Below are 24,911 nucleotides of genomic sequence, written 5' to 3'. Positions count from 1 at the left end.
TTATTTTTCCTTTCCATCTACCTTGCATACAATTTCCCTCACGTACAGTAACTCTTCTTTTTGACAGATACTCCACACATTTGAACCTGCTGCAAGAGAGAAGAAGGCTAAAATCCTAATTGAAAATATTTACCCATTTTCTCAATAGCTCTGCCTTGGTCAAATGACGTGTTCGGGTTTGCTTACTAGCGGTGCAATCTGAGATGTTTGAGCTTTTTTAAATGTATTTGATGTCATGGTGAAAAGATCAGTCATCCAGGAAGTTTCCTTATTGCACATACACACCGACAACTCCCCAAAAAATCCTCCAGAAAATAGGTTTTTACCACTGGCAATTTTTAAATTCAATTATTCTTTCATATAATATCAGATATAGAAAACTGAGTTGAAATCAAACATTTAATGAATATAGAAATAAACTGGAGCTTAGATTTTTAACTTCCGTCTCACTCTTATATACGTAATCCCTGCGTTACCTTTGGTGATATTTTACCTTTTATATAGTAGGCCTACTATAGTATTCTAATCACAAGTGGGATACGAGCCTCATACTTTAACCAAATATGCAAATATGCATCACGCATGGAGACGTGTCGCCGTCTGAACATTTTCCAATCAACAAGTGAATGATTAACACTTTGTCAAGAGACATACACTTTCAATAAAGCTTTTGTGTCAGGCCTACATGAAAAGTTGTCAATCACATAACATCGCCTCAAGTCAGGTCAGGTCGACGGATTTGGTGGGGGGGGGGGAGGAAAATCATTTCATGAAAACGTAATCGCTGGAGGAGATGACGTCATTTCCGCGACCAGGTCAGCCAACCTTGACTAGTGTCTTTGTCCCGCCCCTATTTTGCTCAACTAAAATTTCGTTTTTTTATTTTATTGATGAAATTTATCAACTCGTGTAGTTTATGCGAAACCAAATAAAATTTTTCAGTTACAATTATTCTTATTATTGTCCTTATCGTACCGTTTCTAATTGTGACTACAACACTGTTAGTCAAAACGCTGTTATCAAGCTCGGTTGAGAGCGCACTGCTTTTCCACGTCAGTGTGTTTACCAAGACCAGACTGACAGCTACTGGCGTATGTTTTAGTTTTCTTAATTCTTCGAAAATATATGCTGTCACGCCGTGGAATGTCCCAAAATTGTCGTTCGTCTATATGTTGTGGTGAGTTGAACTACAATACTGGTCTTCTCCACTCACTGTTGGCCGGTTAGCTGCTAGCTTGCACAGCTAGTCCGTCGGTAGCTTCTACGGAAGTCCATCTTCGAAGTAGAAGTCACACACGCAGGTAAAACTCATTTCATTTCTGGCTTCACAAATTTGAAAACACCCATGTTGTTTGCAGGCTGGGTAAATGATGAATACATAGCAAATCTCAGCGAGTTTACAAGCTTAGTTGAGTTGGTGTAGGTTGCTAACGGCACCTGTCAGTCTTTTAGGCTGGTTTTCCAATAGTATCTTTAAATTGTACTCTAGTTGTGTTCCTTCCTAATTCACTGTTCTACAGGATCTAGTCACCGCTGACATGACCAGCATAATTAACCTGCTGATACAAATAGTTTTTGCTCTAAATCATAACAACCCTTGAGAAGTGAAGATTAGTGAAATGCATTCCAATCGCCGGTTAGAACATCTGCCTAACAGTTCTGAGGACTGGTGTTCGAATCTCGGCCTCGCATGTGTGGAGTTTGCATAGTTCTCCGTTTTCCTCCCACATCCCAAAAACATGCATGGTAGGTGAAGTGAAGACTCTAAATTGCCCGTAGGTATGAATGTCATATTTTGGGGGACAACTTCCATCCATTTTCTGAGCCACTTCTCCTCACTAGGGTCACGGGCAGCTGAAGCCTATCCCAGCTATCTTCGGGTGGGAGGTGGGGTACACCCTGAACTGGTCGCCGGCCAATCTCAGGGCACACATAAACAAACAAACAACCATTCAGACTGACATTCATACCTACAGGCAATTTAGAGTCTTCACTCAAGAGAGAAAGATTTAGACTGATCAGATGTAGCATGGAAGCCAAAATAGTCTTATCTCTGGACCAAAACAAAATTGGTCATGTAGCATTGTTTGTAGTAACCATCCATCCATTTTCTGTACTGCTTATCTTCACTAGGGTCACGGGTGTGCTGGAGCCTACCTCAGCTATCTTCGGGCAAGAGGCGGGGTACACCCTGAACTGGTCGCCAGCCAATCGCAGGACACATTGAAACAAACAACCATTCGCACTCACATTCACACCTGCGGCCAATTTAGAGTCTTCAATCAACCTACCACACGTTTTTGGGATGTGGGAGGAAACCGGAGTGCCCGTAGAAATCAGAGGCTCGGAAAATGGATGGATGTTCATCTATTTATGCCAGTGTGGCATAGTGACAGACAGAACAAATGAATGGTCTTCTATTAGATGGCAGGAAGTGCATACAGTCATTAATGTATCCACTTTTTGTGACATTTTTGTTTGTTGGTGCGCCGTGAGATGTTTCAATTGTAAAATATGTTCCTTGGCTCCATAAAGGTTGGAAATCACTGTTCTAGTCAGATCGTGTATTCTAATCAGTCAGGTCAAACCAACATAACATGACAGAAATAATGGGTGCTAACTTACTGTACTTTATTTAACTTACTGTACTAACTTACAGTACTTTATTGTAATTACATTACTTCACCCACACAGAAACCTTAGCGCATGATTCGACAGAATGGCGGCATGTTTACGTACAACCGTTAGTGCTAGCACTAGCTTGCTAGACTACGTAACGTTTTTATTGCCTGCTTGCGATCCGTATCGTATTAAAAGTACGTGAACATACCTCAGGCAAGCCTTAAACGAATATCCTCTCCTGTCCTGAGCACTGGTGAGCACCAACACACGTTTTCCCCCATTTTGTCCTTGTAATACAGTCGGCGTGATCCACTCTCGTTGTCGTCGCCACGGTAACGAGTGTATCTGGTCGCATTTGAGTTGACAAGATAAACCCCAATGATCGTAAAAAACTGGATGCGGTGGTATCGGAATACAAGATTTTATTGAAGTAGTCTGACAATTGTGAAAGAGCAAATTTGTCTCGTAGTCTGATCCGGGAATTACGTGTTGTCTGTCCCACACCGCCGACATGTTTTTTTTGGTTTTTTTTTGGGTTGGCTGTAGTTAAAAAATCTGGAGTTACGCACCATTTACTCAGTACTTGAGTAATTATTTCATTGTGTACTTTTTACTCTTACTCAAGTAATTTTTTGGAGGACTACTTTTTACTTTTAATTAAATTCCATTATTGTCAAGTAACAGTATTCGTGGCCATGGTTGTGGTCCCAGTGGAACAGCGAAGCACACGTAAAATTTGACGACGAGCTGATCTGCTCGTTAGGGTTGGGCATCGTTTGAATTTGAGCAATTCCGGTTCCAAATGATTCTCGATTCCGATTCTTTTAGGGGGCTGGGTTAAAAAAGTTTGCATGGTTTAAATAAAGGGTATCCAAATTATGAACCTCCATTTTCTTAGCAGCCTTCAGTATAGACTAAAATGAACATTTGACTCGAGTTCGGAGCGCGTCAGACGATACACATCGGGGAAAACTCCTTTGCACAATATAATCTTATTCCAAGTGTTGCACTGAGGCAACTGGTCATTCATTTTAACAAAGTTAAGACACACTTTTGTTCGCTGCCGTTGGGCATAAGCACGTCATCGTGCCCGTTCTTCTTCGTTGGTTTACGCCGCTTCTTCGTTGCTTTTCTCCACTTCTTCTTCGCGGCTGGAGGACTAGGCATCGAAACTGGGAACCGACATTTTTTAATTTGAACGGTTCCAGGAGAACCGGAACGTTAGTCCCGGTTCCAATCGGTTCTTGATTCTCGATGTCCAACCCTACCGCTAGTACATCTTGTAATAATTAGGAAACGCGTCTATCCATCCATCCATTATCTGAGCATTAGGGTCGCGGGCGTGCTGGAGCCTATCCTAGCTGTCATCGGGCAGGAGGCGGGGTACACCCTGAACTGGTTGCCAGCCAATCGCAGGGCACATAGAAACAAACAACCATTCGCACTCACAGTCATGCCTACGGGCAATTTAGAGTCTCCAATTAATGCATGTTTTTGGGATGTGGGAGGAAACCGGAGTGCCCGGAGAAAACCCACGCAGGCATGGGGAGCACATGCAAACTCCACACAGGCGGGGACGGGGATTGAACCCCGCACCTCAGAACTGTGAGGCTGACGCTCTAACCAGTCGGTCACCGTGCCGCTGGAAACGCTTCTACAATTATCTAATTAGTTTACGGATGTTAAAGTTAAATGTATTAAACGACGGAGCGATGTTAGGGATTATGTCACAACACAGAATGGACTAACTTCAAATATAGCAATGCCAATAAAAACAGAAAAATATTGTACTTAATATTTTCCTGGAGGATGCATTTGGGATTAGCCTTTGATTTTGGTAATAGTGAAAAATTAAGTGCAACAGACAATGATTGTATTCAATTCTTATATACACACACACACACACACACACACATACATACATTGTGTGTGTGTGTGTGTATATTATAATAGATCATTCAAACTCCATATGACATGATGCCATTGTTATTATGATTGCTGATGACTATGATGATTGCTCTTCTTTTACTGCTTGCAATGACATAACTATTACAGTATATGTTCACAACTCAATCTTGTGATTCTCAATTGTCCAAATATACATTACTGTATATACCCTTGTATAACTAATAATATTGACTCAAGTTGTGGTTCAAAATCAGTAATTCACACCTTCATTTTTCTATCAGAACTCAGTATGGTGGACAAAAGTATCTACATTGTCCAGGGTGAAATTACTGCTGTCGTCGGTGCTATCAAGAGGAACTCAAGATGGAACACCCACACTCCCTTGGTAAGCAAGCAACACATTTTATTTTCTTGTCAAAGCTAAATCAAAGTGGTGATATTAAACACCAAAATATTCTCCTGCCACTGTCAAGTGCACCAAAACGTAAATCTTTGTTTTGTTTCTAAATACATTAAATATATTTGGAGTGCTGAAAAAAAAAAAAAAGAACAATCAAGTACTGTATTGTTGCGATATGGCTCAAAACTAATTTTTTCAGATTTTGTTGCTGGTGCTAAAAACTATCCTCATGACATCAAGAGGTTTGGGCGTATACTTTCCGTCCTCCACTATATAAACTTCAAGCCGCCCTTATTAGTGATGGGCACGGCAGCTCTTTTGAGTGTACTGAATCATTCGAATCAGTTGTTTCAAAAGATTTGTTCAAAAGATTAATTCACCGAATCGTTCAGTTCTTTTTCACAAAATCATTCAAGTGCTTCCTCATTAAGTTAATGATCCATCCCTGATGTTCATGTTCACCGAAGGACCATGCGTTGTTGTTGTCATGTATTGAAAACTAGGAAAGGCGGGGAGATACAAAAAAATACAACTCTAAATTATCACCTACCCATTTCTCTCTCAGCAAGCTCTCGAACACCCGGCTTCGGCTGTGACTCGTGAACATGCATGCAGCGAGCTCACTTACCAAACATCTTTCCGTGTCCCCTGACGTCCAACTAGGTTCTTGCTGGCCGGCGTGACTTTTCTGGATTGCACCACTTTTCTGGTGTCAGCGATGCTGTCCACCGCGGACAGCATCGCTGACACCAGACCCCGCCGGCCGGGCTTCCTGCTCAGCTTACTGTTATAGTCATCTGATTAGTGGAAAGTGTCTGAATGTCTTGCTATACAAGTTTAATGTATTATTATTATTATTATTAAATAAAAAGCTTCAATAATCGCATTAGAGACACAGAGGGAATGATACATACGCGTACGACTGCAATTATTAGTTTACATTTATTTTAAATGTGTGCTTGCTTTCATCTGCTAGACTGACTCAAAAATTAGCCGTTAGCTTGAAGCTGCTAGTGAAAGCTGACATCAGGACTTGCAGTTAATATCACTCATCACTACGTTCACGGCGTAGTACGGCGTTACTTGCGCAAACGAATCACTCATCGTACTAGTACATCGCTCCTTAGCGGATCACAAACGAAGAAGTTCAACGAACGAATCACTCTTCAGTTCTTCAGTACACCAGTTCACTGAACAAATCACTCAGTTCACTTAAGTACCTCCCCTGAACGAATCACTCTTCAGTTTTTCAGTGTACCAGTTCACTGAATGAATCACTCAGTTCACTTAAGTCCTCCCCCTGAACGAATCACTCTTCAGTTCTTCTGTTCCTCAGTACGCCAGTTCACTGAACGAACCACTCAGTTCACTTAAGTCCCTCCCCCGCCAGCGCGGTGCTGCCTGACGCTGGCTGCTCATTGGTCTTTCGCCGAAGGGATTGACAACGCTGGTGTATCACAAACGCATGGCAGGTTCAGTTCGTTCACTAAAAAGATTTGTTCTTCTGAACTAAACGTTCGAAACGTAACAACACTAGCCCTTATTCCGTGCACTAGTCATCCGGTGGAATTGCCACATCCTCATTCATAATGGACCCAGTTCTACCATTGTAGCATGCAGTTAGCCATCAAAGTATATCCACAACTTGGGGAAAAACATACATCTTCCCTGAAGTACAATGTGTTTGGTGTTATTTGGGCCAACATGCCGGCTGGCCCCACGTGCGTTGTGTCACGAGGCAGGAGCGAAGCGTACAGGATCCGCCAGCCCGACAGCAGTTAGAGTACACGACGAAGATCCCGCGCAATGACGAAGGGCTTTCAGCCACTCACGTCGCGGGCGAGGAATGGAGGGGGGAAAATCAATCTGGGTGCAACTCGCAACGCGTGGAATTGGAATCCCGCCCAAGCTCCTTCTCCTTGCGATGCGGCTGAGATGTCCCTCCGTCGATTAACGGCCCGCTGAATTTCAACAGAAACAAAGGGGGAGAATGACACTGCAGCCTGTGAAAGCATGTGCTATGTGCATCGCTTCTCTCTCAGCAGATAGATAGGAGCTTCAATAGAAGTATTTGATTGACAGCTGGAGGCGGGATTTTCAGAGCACCCAGCGACACGCCCACAGCATCTGAAAGCGCAAAGATTGTCTGTTCTTGAGCATTTTAAACCTGATTTCACATAATTTGCGTTATTTTATTTATTTTTTAATCTATTCATTGATTGTCTGGCTTGTTAACATTACTCTTTTTTGTGGTGTGTCGAAATTTACAAGACATTTTATTAGCCTGTCTTGCGGCACTCTAATAAGTACTACGGATGTAACGATATCTAAATCTCATGGTTCAGTTTGATCACAGTATTCATTTCACTGACAAGAAACAACAGGTTTCGAGGAAATTCAATCTGCACTGTCTAGTATGTAGATATTTAATTCACAGTCACACTTTGTAATAGAATTACGTGATTTTACTCCTAGCTCTAGTTCTCAGGAACTGCTGGATGGATTTGGCTGAAACTTATGCACCTACATATAAAGCTGTGTGCAACTCTGAAGTTTGGTGCTACACTGTTCATTCTACTTGATGCTATAGATGCCTGAAGTTAAAAGACCCCCCCACAAAGCTAGTTTATTGTAACATTGACAACAATATATTGGGTAGTCATTATAAGTGGTCAAAAATTCGTATTTTCATGAAGGAACGCATCATGTAGAAGCTTTTAATATTTAAAGATGTCATCTTGAGAAGATCGTACAGTACTGTATCTAGTTTAGCCCACAATTCGTATCTAAAAGTTACTTATGATTAGGCCACAGACTTCTGCTTTTGAAGGGTTATTCTCTGTTTCGTTGGGTCAATTCATCCCCGTGCAAAATGAGAGCATTCGTCAAAAGATTACTCAAGACCTCTTTCGCTGAACGATATGAGGAGTGTTATTCAAGCAAATTCATCCATATACAGCGGGTAGGGAACGTATTCAGACCCTTACATTTTTCCCTCTTTGTTATATTGCAGCCATTTGCTCAAATCATTTAAGTTTATTTTTTCCTCATTAATGTACACACAGCACCCCATATTGACAGAAAAAAACGGAATTGTTGAAATCTTTGCAGATTTATTAAAAAAGAAAAACTGAAATATCACACAGCCATAAGTATTCGGACCCTTTGCTCAGTATTTAGTAGAAGCACCCTTTTAAGCTAATACAGCTATGAGTCTTTTTGGGAATGATGCAACAGGTTTTTCACACCTGGATTTGGGGATCCTCTGTGATTCCTCCTAGCAGATCCTCTCCAGTTCTGTCAGGTTGGATGGTGAACGTTGGTGGACAGCTATTTTCAGGTCTCTCCAGAGATGTTCAATTGGGTTTAAGTCAGGGCTCTGGCTGGCCCCTTCAAGAACAGTCACAGAGTTGTTCTCAAGCCACTCCTTCGTTATTTTAGCTGTGTGCTTAGGGTCATTGTCTTGTTGGAAGGTGAACCTTCAGCCAAGTCTGAGGTCCTGAGCACTATGGAGAAGGTTTTCGTCCAGGATATCCCTGCACTTGGCCGCATTCATCTTTCCTTCGTCCTGTGCCTGCAGCTGAAAAACACCCACACAGCATGATGCTGCCACCACCATGCTTCACTGTTGGGACTGTATTGGACAGGTGATGAGCAGTGCCTGGTTTGCTCCAGACATACCGCTTAGAATTACGGTCAAAAAGTTCTATCTTGGTCTCATCAGACCAGATAATCTTATTTCTCACCATCTTGGAGTCCTTCAGGTGTTTTTTTTTTAGCAAACTCCATGCGTGCTTTCATGTGTCTTGCACTGAGGAGAGGCTTCTGTCGGCCCACTCTGCCTTAAAGCCCCGACTGGTGGAGGGCTGCAGTGATGGTTGACTTTCTGCTTTTTTTTTTTTTTTTTTTTCCCCCAGCAATGGGGTCTTGCATGATGAGTGTGCATACAGGCCATGGCAGTGGAATAGATTACTCACTGTCTTCCTTGTGACAACAGTACCTGTTAATTTCAGGTCATTTTGAAGCTCTCCACAGGTGGTCCTTAGTTCTTGGACAACTCTTCTGATCATTCTTTGCACTCCTCTGTCAGAAATCTTCCGACGAGCACCTGATCGAGGCAAATTTATGGTGGTATGATTGACTTTCCACTTACGTATTATGGCCCCAACCGTGCTCACTGGAACATTCAGAAGCTTAGATATGCGCCTGTAACCAATGCCATTGTTATGTTTTGCAACAATTAGTTTGTGATGGTCTTGAGACAGCTCTCTGTTCTTACCAATCATGAGATGTGTCTTGACTCACACCTTGGCAATGAGACCTTTTTGGAGGCCATCAATTAGGACTGAACCAGCTGCTATTCATTTGCACTGACAAGGGGCTGGATTGCTGTTTGATTATTGATTGATTGATTGGTGTTGTCTTAGCTTTCCGTGCCTTTTTGCACCTCCCTTCATGTTCAATACTTTTTCCCTGTGTCATTTTGCTGCTGGTTGCTCTGCCTCTGTTTGCATTTTTTACTTGCTCTTAACCTTGTGTTCTTCTTCCAAGGATTGGAAGAAGCGCCTCCTGGATATTTTTTAAACTAGTGGGAATGTACTTTTTTTTTTAGATGCAGTCAGTTGTTGCCATATTGCAATATCTTTTTTTTACCCCCTTATGTGTGAGTGTGTCCTGCTAATTAGCACAGGCCTGCTATTGGCAATGAGACCAGCAAAAAGATGCCTCCCTACCCCGCTGAGGACTATCATGTACTGCTACACAGGGTGTCGGTCCTCGAAACGAAAATCCACAGTCTTGAAGTTTATGTGGATGTAAATGGACAGTCTTGGAATGAAACCACTCTACTGATGTCTCAAAATGGTGAGCAGAAGTGTGCTTACAGACAGCCACTTAGAGCAACAAAGAGACCGGAGGTGGAGTGTGGAAACGGTAATGGATCATCCAGCAGTTTTCCCTGGAATTTACTAGGAGCAGAGCCCAAAGATATGGGACACTAAAAGGGAGGACACAACACCAGCAGATTACTGATGAATTCGGCCGGCCTGCGTTGCGTGCGGCTTCAACCCCGAGTGAGCGGCTGTGGACGGTCGTTACAGCGAACGGCAAGAAAAGAGGGCGCAAGTCAATGCAAAACATTGACATCAGACTAACAAATAGTTTTGAGCCACTTTTACAAGACCCTGGCCAAGAATGCTCATCCTCCACCACCACTGAAATGTATGAAACTAAGTCATACAAGAAAAAAATTGCACCCCAAACGTCAATAGTTGGTGATGGAGCTGTTCAGGATGTGAAACATTGTTGCAGTGGGAAGAACACCAAAGTACTGTTTTACCAATGACATGGTGTCTGATATGTTGAAAAAAATCTGGGCGATCAATAATGAGCACTCTACTGTGAAATATGTCATTATACACAGAGGGGCCCTGGATCTTGTCAAGCAGCAATCAAAGGTACTGAAGCGAAATTTCAATGATCTCCTAACGAAAGTGCAATGTTTGGATGCTGAGGTATTCATAAGTGGGCCTCTCCCAACGGTATGATTTGGAGATAACATTTCAGTCTCAGTCAATTAAGTAAGTGGCTCTAAGAAGTGTGTACTGCATGATCCGTGAGTTTCATTGAAAATTCCTGTGTTTTTATGGGAGCGCAAGCATCCTTACATGGCAGTTTTTGTCTAAATAGACAAGGGGTTAAGTTATTGGCTGCCAACATTTTTTACTGTGTACGTCATTCAGCGGCCCGAAAGGAAAACATTGTTCTTGTTGACACGGCTGAAGGACAAAAAGATGCAGTTGTTCCCAAACAATCGGAGGAAAAGGAGATAAGGCAACACGAGGCGCAGATGGATTCATCAGCATCACTCAACTAATTGGAGGAACGAATGAGAAATGAGATGAGCCAGCACTTTGAATCTCCAACACCCCTTCTTGCCACATTGGAACAAAGCCCAACGCAAACTCACTCTCTCCTAGCCTAAATACCATGTTAGGTCTGACGGACAGGGTAAAGGCTTTTGTCAATATTGGACTTCAGCCCACACCACCAAGATCTTCCTCCCATCCCCCCTCGCCTGAAACCGCCGTCCACTAAGATGCAAAGGGCCCCTCCTCCACCCATGAAGAATCTTATCAGCAAATCTGAATGATATCTGCGGGGTCTTTACCAGAATAAGTTGTCAGACCCCAATGGAGATCAGGCATTTTTAATCCCTGTAATTACAAAGGACAGAAAGTTGGTCAAAGAAATATGGCACAAAAAAGGAGAACTACAAACTTAGTCAGGGTAATTTGAGTCTTTTTACGAGAATTTTACCATCTCCAAGAAATTTGAATGTTACATAAGAAACAGTCAAAAATATTTTAATATGGAAATGAGGTTGGACTTGGCCTTCTGAAAAGTATTTTCTTGCGTTGAATTCGGGCTGCACAATTAATCGAATTTTAATCTTGAGAACGATTTTGGCTACTGCGTTTAAATGAGCCTGATCGTGATTGTATTTTTTTTTTTTTACATTTAAAGGGGACAAGGTCGAGTTTCTCGCTTATTTACATCACTAGCGAAGATCTCCGCCATCCCTTTACGTTGAGGAACATTGTCCTTAAACAGTTCGACTATTTTCTCACGCACTTGTTCATAAAGAGCTGAACCTCGCCCCATCTTTGCTTGTGCATGACTAAGCAATTCAGGCAAGCTCCTTTTCTACCCAATCATGGCACCCACCTGTTCCCAATGAGCCTCGTCACCCGTGGGATGTTCCAAACAGGTGTTTGATGAGCATTCCTCAACTTTCTCACTCTTTTTTGCCACCTGTCCCATCTTTTTTGGAACGTGTTACATCCATAAATTTCTAAGGTAATGATTATTTGCTAAAAACAAAAAGTTTATCAGTTTGAACATTAAATATCTTGTCTTTGTAGTGTATTCAATAAAATATAGGTTGAACATGATTTCCGAATCATTGTATTCTGTTTTTATTTATCTTTAACGCAACGTCCCAACTTCATTGGAATTGGGGTTGTATATTTATCAAAAAGGGTGTTACCATCAGGTTTTGAATACGGTGGTGTAAGAATAATTTATTTTAAAATTCATTTACACATTAAAAAAAAAATGTTTTTTGTTTTCAGGATGAAGAGCAGGATCCATTGTTGAACAGTTTTGGCCACCTGAAGGAAGTACTCAGCAACATAAAAGGTTTGTTGTTGCCAGTCATGCAGGTTGGGTTCAAGGTGATGAAATTAGTTAGTTTGTAGGATGTAGTTGATGAATCTTGGAATTCCTTTAATTTCATTTTTTCCCCCCATGCAACTGTCAAGTATCTTTTCAAGTATTATCACATAGTTGTTTTGCTTTGTGTGACAGATGCTGAAGAAATAATTTTTTGTGAACCTCGATTAAATTGTGTTACCTGACAAATGTTGACTTTTGATTTGAATAGTTAATTGGAAATACAGTGGTTCCTTGCGATATGAGTGACGTGACTTAGGAGTTTTTCGAGACACGAGCCATCGATCGGCCGAGGTTTAGCTTTGATTTGCGAGTCCAAACATGAGAAACGATTGCTGTATGGCGGCATGTGTGTCCGCGTACTCATTTGAGAACAAGCAGCACTTTGGCTGATGTAATTAAATATTCTTTAAAAAGGAGGCGTCAAGCTGAACATTGCTGCTACCAGTTGGAGTTTACTCGAAAACGAAAACATAAAACAACGAGAATGATGATGTGTATTTGAAACAATATAGACACCATATGATGGAAAACACGACAGCCACACGGGCTAACAATTAATGCATGCACGTGCGCACACGTGCATACACACACACGTTTCGTTTACGTGCATGTGCCTTTAAATGTACAGTCTCTCTCTCTCTCTCTCCCCACACCCGCTTGACCCTCGCCCTCCACCCTCTTGTGCTCCACTGCTCCTTTCAAGCAGCAGGCTGTATGTCTCTTCGTCAGCAGCTATGTTCCAAAAACATGTCTTTTCATAAGAAAACTTACACTCAACAGTGCGGTATTCTGTACAAACACAGGAACAACAATTGCACCCCCACATGACCTTCAGTTCTTCTTTGATAATGTTATGCGAGCTGATCTGCTTTTGAGTGAATCCTCTACATCAATGGCTCGTGTTCCCTGCAGACATATCTCTTTAACCTAAATTGTTTAAAACACTCTTGGCTGTTTTTTTTTTTTTTTTTTGGTGTGGGTGTGTGTGCGTGCGACTTTTGTGTTGATTAGGCTTCATAAAAGCAGATACAGTGTCACGAAAAAATATTGACCCCCTTCTCAAGTTATTATATTTTTGCATAGTTTCCCCACTTTAATTTCTAAGATCATCAAACAAATATTAATAGCAGACAAACATAACCCAAGTGAACTTAAAATGCTGTTTTTAAATGCTGATTTCATTTTTTAAGGGAATGTTTTTTACAAATTATTTTGGTTAATTTTCACTGATCAAACCCAAGCCTGATTACCTCCAGACCTGCTCAGTCAAGAAATCACTTAAACAGAATCTGCCCCGACAAAATCAAGTCGGACAAAAGATTTTAAAAAGCTGCAACAAAATGACACGATCCAAAGAAATTCCAGAACAGTCGAGAAATGAAGTAATTGTCATATATCAGTCTGGAAAGGGTTACAAAAGTCAGTTCTAAAGCTTTAGGATTCCAGCGAACCATAGGGAGAACCATTATCCTTACATGGAGAAAACATGGAACAACCATGAACTTTTGGAGTAATCTATACAGATTACTCCAAAAGAACAGTAATGACACTCATCCAGGCGGTCATAAAGTAACTCAGGACAACTTTTTAAGAACTGTAGGCCTCCCTTGCCTCAGTTAAGGTCAGTGTTCATGACACAACAATAAAGTAAAGCAAATTTATTTCTATAGTGCATTTCATACACAAGGTAATTAAATGTCCTTTACATGATTATAAGCATTTAGAAACTAAGAAAAAAAACAGCCTATAAGCATTTAAAACAAAGAGAAAAATAAAAATACAATTAAAACAGTGTACAGTGCAAGAAATATCATTTAAAAGTGGAAATGCCCTAGAAAGTATGGGGGGGGGGAGGGTTAACCTGTATTTAAAAACATTCACACTTGGGGCTAATGTCACTTCTGTTGGCAATTTACTCCAGTTGTGTGCAGCATAACAGCTCAACGCTGCTTCACCAAGTTTGCAATAAGGAAGAGACAAGGCAAAAATGATTTCCAAGGTGAAAACCACTGCTGAAAAGAAAAAAAGAACATAAAGGCTTGTCTTACTGTTGCTAAAAAACATCTGAATAATAATAAGTCTTGGTAGAATGTTATATGGACTGACTAGATGAAAGTTTTGCTTGTTGGAAGGTCTGTTTCTCGTTACATCTGGCGTAAATGTAGCACAGGATTTCAGAAATACAACATCGTACCTACAGTCAAACATGGTGGCGCTCGTGTGATGGTCTTGGGCTGCCCTGCTCCTTGAGGACCTGGACGGCTTGCTGTAATTGATGGAACCATGAATTCTGCTCTTTTAACAGAAAATCCTGAAGGAGAATGTTCAGCCATCACTTTGTGACCTCAAGCTGAAGCACACTTGGGTTCTGCAGCAAGGATAACAATCCAAAACACAGCAGAAAGTCAACTTCTGAATGGCTTAAAAAAACAAAATGAAGGTTTTTATGTGGCCTAGTCAAAGTCCAGACTTCAGTCCGATAGAAATGCAGTGACCTTAAAAAAGTCCTTCATGCTCGAAAATCCCCTTTTCTGAATTCAAACAACTTTGCAATGAAGAGGTGGCAAAAATATCTCCACAGAGATGTGAAAGACTCATTGCCAGTTATAGAAAAGGCTTGATTTCAGTTGTGGCTGCTGAGGATAGCCCGACCAGTTTTGGGAGCCATTACTTTTTACACAGGACCAGGTAACTTTGAATATATTTTTTTTCTTTAATAAATGAAATTATTCACAAACAGCATTTTAAGTTCACTTGAGTTATATTGGTCTAATATTTACGTTTTATGATCTTAAATATTAAAGTGGGGAAACTATGCAAAAATATAAGAATTCGAGAAGGAGGCCAATACTCTTTTATGGCACGGTATTGCTGATAAAAAGTAATTCCCCTTAGTGATGCACCGAAATGAAACCGAAAACCCGAAACTGGCAGAAAGCCGAAAAAGAATACTATGAGAGCTGTCACCCTATAGAAATTCACTTCCAGAACAATTTGTCTAAATTAAAATTATTATTTTAAATTTCTTTTATTTTTTTTAATAAATCGTCAAGAACATTACCGCAGGACAGTTATTGCAGTATAATATGCAATATGATTTAAATAATTCTGTACAGTGTTCAATTTAGCAACATAATCATCACACTAGCTTAACTCAATTATGGCTTCAATATTTATTTTAATGTATTTGTTGCATCAGCCTTGGAATGGCGGACACATTTAGCCAAATATCTTGTCTTGCATGCTCTTTTTGTATTTCCTGTATCCACTACTGCTGCTGAAATGATGAAAATTTACCCATAGTGGGACTAATAAAGGATATGTATTATAAATTATAATTATATTAATGTACTTTTAAATTTAGAGGCCCATTTTCTTAAGTGACGTACAGGCGGTGACATATTAATTCTTTTCCGGTTTCCGGTCCCTGTTTTAGCTGTCTCGTCTATTTTCCTCTAAACTTACTAGTTTGCATGCTATTTTGCTCTTCAAAGTTAGTTAATCTTCGCTATAACATGGTTGCAGCAAGATCTATGTGAGAAATGTACTGTACCACTAAATCACTTATTTTGGTGTTTTGTGACATCATGTAAAGATAGCTTAGCGACTAGCATGGCGTACCCGTCTCTACGCGTCATTCTCCCAGCCTTCGTGATGATACCAATACTTATCTAAAAGTGTAGTTTATTTGTTGTCATGGAGGCAATGATTAGTGACTTATGCTGCGTTGACAGCGTACGCGAGGCACACATTCGCCTCTGCAGCTTGGCATTTTATTTAGCTGCGTTAGCTGTAGCTCATAGGTAACTGGGGCGCCACAAAATAGCATTCAAAGTGTCCCCCTTACCCAAACAGCGGAAAGCAGCGAGGTTGAGCTCGTAGCCATTTTTAGGACGATGGCAAATTGACGTGCTTCCCACATTTTATTGCGACATGCACATTTTTTTTTTTTTTTGCCGTATTAAAGACTTTAATCTTTGTTTTACATACTACTAGCTCGTTGAATGTGTGTGTTAACTGTCACATTTATGGTTGATTTATGGTGCACAATGTCACTGTCAAACTGGTACTGTAAGTTGTAGGTAATATCCCAGTCAATTCAAATGGATAGTCAGCAAAGCTCTATAGGGCATTGCTTGTTAATAGTAAATGTTTTTAAGTATTGAGTGCACACGCTCACATGTCGGCCGCGGCAAAGCAGAGAGCTAGCGGTAATAAACAACATTATTTTGGCTGTTTTATTTCGGGCGATTTATTTTGACAGAAGTCTTTGGGTTCAAAATCGAAAATGCACTTTTGGGCCATTTTCGGCTGCCGATATTTCGGTGCATCACTAATTATCTTCTGTTGTTTTTATGACTATGTTTTACATTGTACGACTGTGTTTTTTTTTGTTTAACAAATAGTTTTTTTTTGCGGGACTAAAACAGATTCATTGCATTGCTATTCATTTTAATGGGGGAATATGTTTTGAGATAAGAGCATGGTCACGGAACTGGGAGATCAAGCCACCACTGTACAATGTAACCTACAAACCCCATTTCCAATGAAGTTGGAACCTAAATAAAACCTAAATAAAAATAGAATACAATGATTTGCCAATCCTTTTCAACCTACAGTGGCAAGTCACCATTTTTCTCATTAAATATATTTCCAAAGGTTCTGAGGATCCGGGTTCAAATATTTTTTTTGGATTGTGTTGCAGCCATAAAATTCTAAGTTAAAGATTATTTGCTAAAAACAATAAAGTTTATCAGTTTGAACAATAAATATCTTTCTTTGTAGTGTATTCAATTAAATATAGGTTGAACATGATTTGCAAATCATTGTATTCTGTTTTTATTTATGTTTAACACAACGTCCCAATTTCATTGGAATTGTGGTTGTAGTTCAGGGTGTATCCCGCTGGCCGCAGTTAGCTGGGACAGGCTCCAGCATACCCGTGACCCAAGTGAGGATAAGCGGTGTAGAAAATGGATGGATGGATATTTCCAAAAGTGCGATTGACATGAACATGTCACCAGATGCTGGGAACAACCCAACTAATCCATACATACAAAGCATGTAGCCCAAATGAAGTCAGAAATTGAGTTGTGTATAGGAATGTGAAATGACACAGGGAAAAAGTGTTGAACACACCAACTGGTATTTATTTAAAGCCTTTGTTTGCAATGACAGCTTCAATATGTCTCCTGTATTGAGAAACTCGTGGCATGCATTGCTCTGGTGCGATTTTGGCCCATTCCTCCACACAAGTAGTCATCAAATCTTGAAGGTTCCGTGGGATCTTTTATGGACCCTGAGTTTCAGTTCTTCCCATAGATTTTCCATTGGATTCAAGTCAGGTGATTGGCTGGCCCATTCTTGCAGCTTTATTTTTTTTCTCTTTGAAACCAATTGAGAGTTTCCTTGTCAGTATGTTTTGGATCATTATCCTGCTGAAATGTCCACCCTCATTTCATTTTCATCATTCTCCTAGACGGCAGCAGATTTTTGTCAAGAATGTCGCTGTACCTTTGGCCATTCATCCTCCCTTCAATAATGTGAAGTTTACCAGTACCATTTTCTGAAAAGCAGCCCCCTGAAAGTCACTGTTGGTATGGTGTTTTTAGGGTGATGTGAAGTGCCATTTCTCCTCCAAACGTGGTGTGCATAATGGCATCCAAAGAGTTCATTTTGCTCCCAACCGACCGGACTATATTCTCCCAGTACTTAACTGGCTTGTCCAAATGTTTTTCAGCAAACTTAAAATGAGCTTTAGCATGCTTTTTTTTTCCAGTAATGGGACTTACGTGGTGAGTGTGCATACAGGCCATGGCGGCGTTACTCACTGTTTTCCTTGTGACAACAGTACCTGCTCGTTCCAGGTCTTTTTGAAGCTATCCACAGGTGGTCCTTGGCTCTTGGACAACTCTTCTGATTATTCTTTGCACTCCTCTGTCAGAAATCTTGCAAGGAGCACCTGATTGAGGCAAATCTATGGGGGTATGATTGGCTTTTCACTTCAGTATCATGGCCCCAGCCGTGCTCATTGGAACGTTCAGAAGCTTAGATGGGCGCCTGTAACCAATGCCATCATTATGTTTTACAACAATTACTTTGCGATGGTCTTGAGACAGCTCTCTCCTCCTACCCATCATGAGATGTCTTGACTCACACAATTAGACTTTTTTTTTGTAGGCCATCAATTAGGACTGAACCAGCTGATATTCATTTGCACTGACAAGGGGCTGGATTGCTGTTTGGTTATTGATAGATTTTAGGTGTTGTCTTGGCTTTCCATGCCTTTTTGCACCTCCCTTCATGTGTTCAAAACTTTTTCCCTGTGTCATTTCCGTTACATGTAACTAAATTTCTGAGCTTATTTGTTCTTCTTTCTTTGTATGTATGGATTCCCTTTGTTGTTCCCAACATCTGGTGAAATTTTCATGTCAATAGCACGCTTGGAAATGCACGTAACGAGAAAAATGATGACTTGTTAAATATTATTATTATTTATTTATTATTTCAGCCGCTGTATATTAAATAGAATACACTACAAAGACGAGATATTTAATCTCGTAAATAATTGCACTCTTTTACTACGAAGCCACGCTGTTGTAACGTGTGTAGAATGTGGTTTGGCATCGTCAAGCTGAAATAAGCAGAGATGTCCCTGAAAAAGAATGAGTTGAGAATAAGTTATGTTGTCTTTGTAGTGTATTCAATTCAATATAGGATGAAAAGGATTTCCAAATCATTGTATTCTGTTTTTATTTACACTTCATTGGAATTGGGGTTTGTACGTAAAAATCACGGCCATACATACAGCAGTCTGTGGTCACCACCTGCGATGTCTTCATCGTACCTGTTGTCACTTGGCTCGGCACCAAAGTCAGCAAAAATCATCCATAATTGCGCCTAGAAGTATTCATTCATTTCCATGCCCAAAGGCTTTGATGCACCTTTGCATGTTTTTTTTAAAGTGCAAATTTTCTGACAGGAAACTAGACTGATTTTCTTCTGTATCACTTGAAGTAACTTAAAGTAACTAATGTAATGAGTTAAGTTGTTATATGCTATGGTGCTGTCTGACTAACACGAGCTGGTCTAGAGAATATTGCACTTTGTAATGAGACCTGGCAGCTTTCGTAGCCCTTCATCTCCAGTTCCAACAGCGGAAGGCCATTGGACAGTCAATACACAATGTCGTGCAGCTTTAACCCACACTGCTGTTGTCCGTCTCCAGAGAATGCCTCTGCCATTGTGAGATGGACAGGCACTGCTGGCTGAGAAATTTACCATGTTGCTTCACTTTTTTTTTAAAAAACCATCCATTTACTGGAAAAACAATGGCATGTACGCTGCTTTTTTTTAATCACAACTAAACTGATTTACCTTGTCAAGGGAGACTATACGGAGTGAGTCCATGTCAAGGACCCTTAAACCCAATTCCCAATTGTAGTTTGCCTTTAAATGTTACATTTATATCTTGTTGAAAGACAAAGGAACATCAAATAACTTCAACAGAGATGTGATATGTGCCTTAAATACTGATTTGATTATTATTTTTTTCTTCTTGACCAGCATGACGGTGCATATTGCTAGCAGTTTCTCATTCAGAAGCACATTAGAAAATTTGTAGGTGGGCTGTTTGGTTGCTGCTCTGAGGCTTTGCACTGTCCCAGCTGCCTGCATTATGAAAGCTCTGTTGTTCCATTCACTCAAGCGTGTGTTGACTGCCCTTACTAAAACCAAAAGGCAAACAATGCGAAATATGAATTGGTTCCCTCAAGATTTCTCAGCCAGGCCAAGTCTCTGCTCTGTTGTTTCTTTTCTATTGCTCTGTCTGGCTAACGGCTGTTCTTTTCGACCCAACATGATTGACAGGAGCATGTGCCACAGAGCTAGAGAATTGTGCAGCTGGACGTAGCCTATATCATCTGTGATTTTAGTTGGGTAAATATAGCAGGTTGTCTTGTCAATAAGAGAGATAAATTGTTCTGGGAAAGGAAGTGTTGCCTCCTTTTTAAATGGAGGAAAAAAGTTTCCATCATCTCCTTGGAAATTCTCTCTGGACTGAAACAATGAGAGCACCATTGAAGAAGCTCAGTCACTGATTGAACATGTGGTGTGATCCGTCAGCTCCACATTGCACTCACTCTCTCCAAGGAAGCAGGACCCTCATGGAGAGAAGAGGCCACTCATTGGCTTCAACGTGTAAGCTGTGTATCTTGTGTTAATAAAAATCCATTGCATGATGGCACAGTTTAGTTCTCATGGTATGGTTGACTGTTGCAGTGCTGAAGTACAAAATAGCATTTGGAATTATTAAAGGTGCACCTGCGTATGTTATTCTGGCCATCCATTTTCGATACCACTAATTCTGTTCATGGTCATTGTGTCGTCATGGTTGTCCGTGTCTGAACCTTTGGGACCACGTAGCTGGTCATTCTGATTCTAACCACAAGAGAATAGCTATAAGAAAGTAACGTTATTAAATGCCTTTGTCAATGCCAAAATGTTTACAGTATTGACATTGTGGGGGGAGCTTTGAAAAAGGCAGTGCATGTAAGAATACACATTTTTCAACCAAAAGGATTTTGTTTGGGAGTTCAACATTTTGAGCAAACCTGAAGAGAAAACATCACATGACATGTAAAATGATATTTTTCTCTTTGGGTCAGAATATTATTGCACGACATCTTTGATATGGGTTGTTCTTCCACAGTACACAAATGAATGTCAAGTCACTATTTCAAAGGTATTACATGTCAGCTTGTTTAAACTTTGTACAATACGTCTCTCGTAAGATTGGTATCTAGACCAATGTAATCCTGTGTTTTGTTGTTGAATTAGCTTTGATAGTATAGCTGCATGGGGATTATCCTTTGTTAGAAATATTTTCAGAAAGTGTTCCATGTTCTATGGAAGTCACGGAGCCTCAGCTTTTCAAATCTTCAATCCTGTCACTCCAGCCGCTGCCTTCTCAAAATTCCCCCCACCATTCTGCTGCAATGGAGGTAATTCTTTTCTGCAGATGAAACGGTCAATTGTAAATCCCTTTATTCTTATTCATACAAATGCAGGTTTAGATCTCAAAACAGCCCCAAGTGGTGCAAAACCTGAGTGGCCTTTTGACTTAGAGCTTTTCTCCATTTGATCCCAACAGTGTAGAAATTCACAAGCAGACACCTAATTGACTGGAATTGGCACCAGAGGGTATATCTGGGCTTATAGTACAGTATTGTATTTCATTAAAGAGATTGAAGTTATTAAAAAAAACACACACACAAGACAACAAGTGAAAAAAATATTGTTAATAACAAAAATATATTAATAATGTTCTGCAGTATATAGTTTATAACTTAACCTTGAACATGCATTGATCTTATCTGTGGGCTCCATGACCCAACTGCTTTATTACTGCCTTATTAAACTAAGTGTAAAATAATTTCCAACTTTAAAAAAAGAAAGAAAAAAATGTGGCATGTATTAGGTTTGGCACTGGGTCATGAAACCTCTGTCAATGTGGCAAAACAGTATACAAATCTCCTAGCCACACTTGGTTGTGATTAGCCACATCATCACGTGTTTACTGTATGTGGCTGAATCTTTTGCCACACTTAGTCCTCATCACTTCCTTGTAAACCACACACGCAAAGAACCATAAGTCCGCTATACAAATTCATACAAGGAAGTCATCTTCAGATGCTTAGGCAGTACTGTACTGAGTGTCTTAAGATACTGTGCATGGGAGGCATGATGGCTGTATGCAACACCAACCTCTTTATTCTGTGTTGCCAACAGGGCTGTTTTCTACAGTCATCCTCAGTAGAATGGCTGTTTACAAAATGCACCAGTATACTTTTAGGAATAAAACCTCTGCCTCATATTTGAGGAACACTTAGGCACTTAGATTATAGGTGTGACCTTTTTGTAAAATCTGAATTTCAAACTCTCATCACGTTCCTTATCTTTATCCTGCTTTCAAAAAGTTAGAATAATTGGAAAGCCTGTTAAACAGAAACAAACAATATATCATAATAGTGTTGATTTGTATTTCTATAATTCCACAGTTAAATTTGAAAATTTGGCACTCAAAGCATGCATAGAAATAACAAATTAAGAGCCGAGAATGAACAAACACTCCCTAAGTTGTTGAAATGCAGTGCCGTGACAAAGTCTTTGCCCCTTTCTCAAATTATTATTTTTTTGCGTCATTTCCCAACTTTAATATTTAAGCTCATCAAACAAATATAAACAGACAAGGATAACCTAAAAGTAATCCTAAAACGATAGCTTTGAATTGTTTTTTTCCTTAATGAAATAAATCAGGATTTAATAACTGCATTTTATGTTTTCTTAGGTTATATTTGTCTGCTATTTACACCTGTTTATCTTTTTTATTTTTTATTTTTTATTGTTTTTAATAAATAATAAAAGCTGTCCTGTCCAGAATGCTGAATGGTGGATCTCTATGCCTTTTGTGCTGGAACAGTTTTGCTGTGCAACAGGGGAGTTTGAAATACTCCCCCTGCTTACTTTTTAATTGTTTAATTATTCTGATGTTTATTGAAAATGCAGTTGGACAGAAAATGGCTTTAGGGGACTGACGGAGGGACAGAGCAGACAAGGGGAAAAGGGGTGCGAAGCACAGCAGAATAATTATACAGTCTTGATGTTTGACCACAAGTAACGTTACAAAAGTCAAATCGTGTTCTTATTTGTGGATGGGGGACACACCCAGTGAGGACATGATACAATTAACCAATAGGACAAGATGAGAGAGGACCGAATAGGGCAGGGCAGGACAGAATGGGGAAAATGAGCAAGGCAGTGCTACTGATGAGTGCTGTGGTGGGATGCTTTTATAGTGTCTAAACACCTGTAAGAACCTGTGAGTTGATATCTTAATATAACCTGGGTTATTATTCGTGGTCCCAGCACAAGCAATTAAAGCCTATCGCGTGTCTATGGAACTTCTTAGTGAATGAACAGCATTATCACATGCATGTTAGTCAACTGGTATATGGAGTTTCTGAGGAAGGGTGTGCCTGGCCGGCCCCCTCCACCCGCAAGGGGGTGCCAAGCCAGCGAGCCCATCCCGCGGGGGACCCAGCCAGGGAGACGGCACCAACTCCACAGAACCCAGGGCGGTCCCCCCAGGCCATCCAAAGTGTCCCGACCAGTCCCAAAGGGAAGGGCACCAACCCCCTGCCACACCCAACCCCCCACCAAGCGTGCCTCACCACTGCCACACCCAATCAACCCCCCCCCCCCCCACCACCAAGCGCGCCTCACCGCTGCAACCACTCCTGCCACCCCCAGAGAGCATGGGGGCCCCAGCTACCAACAGGGCCCAACGCAGGAGCCGGCTACTACCCGAAAAAGGTCACAGCCCGTCACCCATGGACCCAGAGCAGCCCCGGGGACCGGCTCCTCGCAGGAGGGCAACACAGACAAAACCCGACCCAAGAGGAGGAGGGGCAAACAATGAGCTCAAACATTGGAGAAACTATGCAAAAAAAATTTAATTGAGAAGGGGCAAGTACTTTTTCACAGCACTGTACATAGTAATGCATACATTCTCATGTTTAGAGATTATTTCCTCTATTTTTCCACAGTAATACGTTTAGGCTTTCAAATAACACTGTCATAAGCAGTTTTCACTTTCTTTGCAGCTATACTGAGGGCTAAGTCAGAATAAAAAACAAAGATACCTGTAATATGTGACGGACAGAGCCAATGATGTTTACACGGCGCAAGAAAACGGATAATTGAGGTTTCTACGAAGATGCCAAGACTGTTCGTGAACTGAAAACAGTTTTTCTTCCAAAATTTAGTTGTAGAATGATTGGAGGGGACGTAATACAAGCACTCAACACATCCAGTCTTCCATTTGAGAAGGCAACAGCTCGAGCATCACGTCACTTCCGAATTGACTACACAGGCAGTTCCGTTTCGCGTCACAATCCGTGGCTCGACCGTCCTCAAAACGTTTGATCACAGTTCCAAAAAGGCTTGTTTGGTGCATATACATCAATGGTGTACACACTTATACAGCCAGCAAATTGTACGTTAAAAATGTTTTTATATTTTCCCTTTAAAGTTCTGAAATTGTCGTTTTTAACAGGGATGCCTTCACATGATACCATTTATTCCCCTTATGTTTTCACATAGCAATCCTCGTGTTGAAAACAGCATCCCTAATTTGTTGCATTTTACCGCCATGTCAGTCATCGAGAGAGAATGCACACATGACTCCGAATCTTAGTCTCCTTTCAAGGTCATTTGTATGTGTGTGTTGTCTCAGACCTCAGCTGTGGTCAGCCAGGCGCTGGTGGGCGTCTCTGGGGTCATAGTCTGAGCACATGGGAACTGACTGTTGCATTATACTCCTCCTCCTTCCATGCCATCTGATCTTTGCACAGATATCACTCCCAATTGAACCAGCAGAAGGCAGCTGGTAAATGCCGATGAGGAGGAACCATATTTCATGTCGCTCACCCACTTATGCAAATATATTTACTCATGGTGGCATTCAGAGGAAGAATCCACATCATGGAAATTCTTTACATGTCTGCTGCCTGACCCTTGGGTCACGTAGCTTAAAATATGAGATCATGGAAGAGACGCTGTGTGCTGTTAGTGTTATTTTTATGACCTGGTCAAAAGACAATACCCTGAGTCAGGCTCAGTTGCCGTGATCATGTGTGCCTCTGACAATCGTTTGTACAAATCTATTTAGTATTGTTTGCTGTTC

The 24,911-nt window shown here is 40.8% G+C and overlaps 1 protein-coding gene across 4 annotated transcripts in view; it reads left to right on the top strand.

Annotated features, from left to right (window-relative positions):
* Positions 1 to 885: 885 nt before the first annotated feature.
* gbf1 (golgi brefeldin A resistant guanine nucleotide exchange factor 1) overlaps positions 886 to 24,911 on the top strand; it is a 139,193-nt gene continuing 115,167 nt past the window's right edge. For 2 of the 4 annotated variants that reach the window (XM_061790664.1, XM_061790668.1), the window contains exons 1-3: positions 886 to 1,177; positions 4,812 to 4,915; positions 12,064 to 12,130. In XM_061790664.1, coding sequence (XP_061646648.1) covers positions 1,126 to 1,177; positions 4,812 to 4,915; positions 12,064 to 12,130 — 223 coding nt within the window. In that variant the 5' untranslated portion in view covers positions 886 to 1,125. Of the gene's footprint in view, positions 1,302 to 4,811; positions 4,916 to 12,063; positions 12,131 to 24,911 lie in introns of all 4 variants that reach the window. The other 2 variants (XM_061790663.1, XM_061790666.1) reach the window with 2 other exon arrangements.

This window comes from Phyllopteryx taeniolatus, chromosome 11 (assembly GCF_024500385.1).
Source record: "Phyllopteryx taeniolatus isolate TA_2022b chromosome 11, UOR_Ptae_1.2, whole genome shotgun sequence".
NCBI lineage: Eukaryota > Metazoa > Chordata > Actinopteri > Syngnathiformes > Syngnathidae > Phyllopteryx > Phyllopteryx taeniolatus.
The sequence above is the reverse complement of the archived record's forward strand: the minus strand, read 5'-3'. Positions and strand labels throughout refer to the sequence as shown.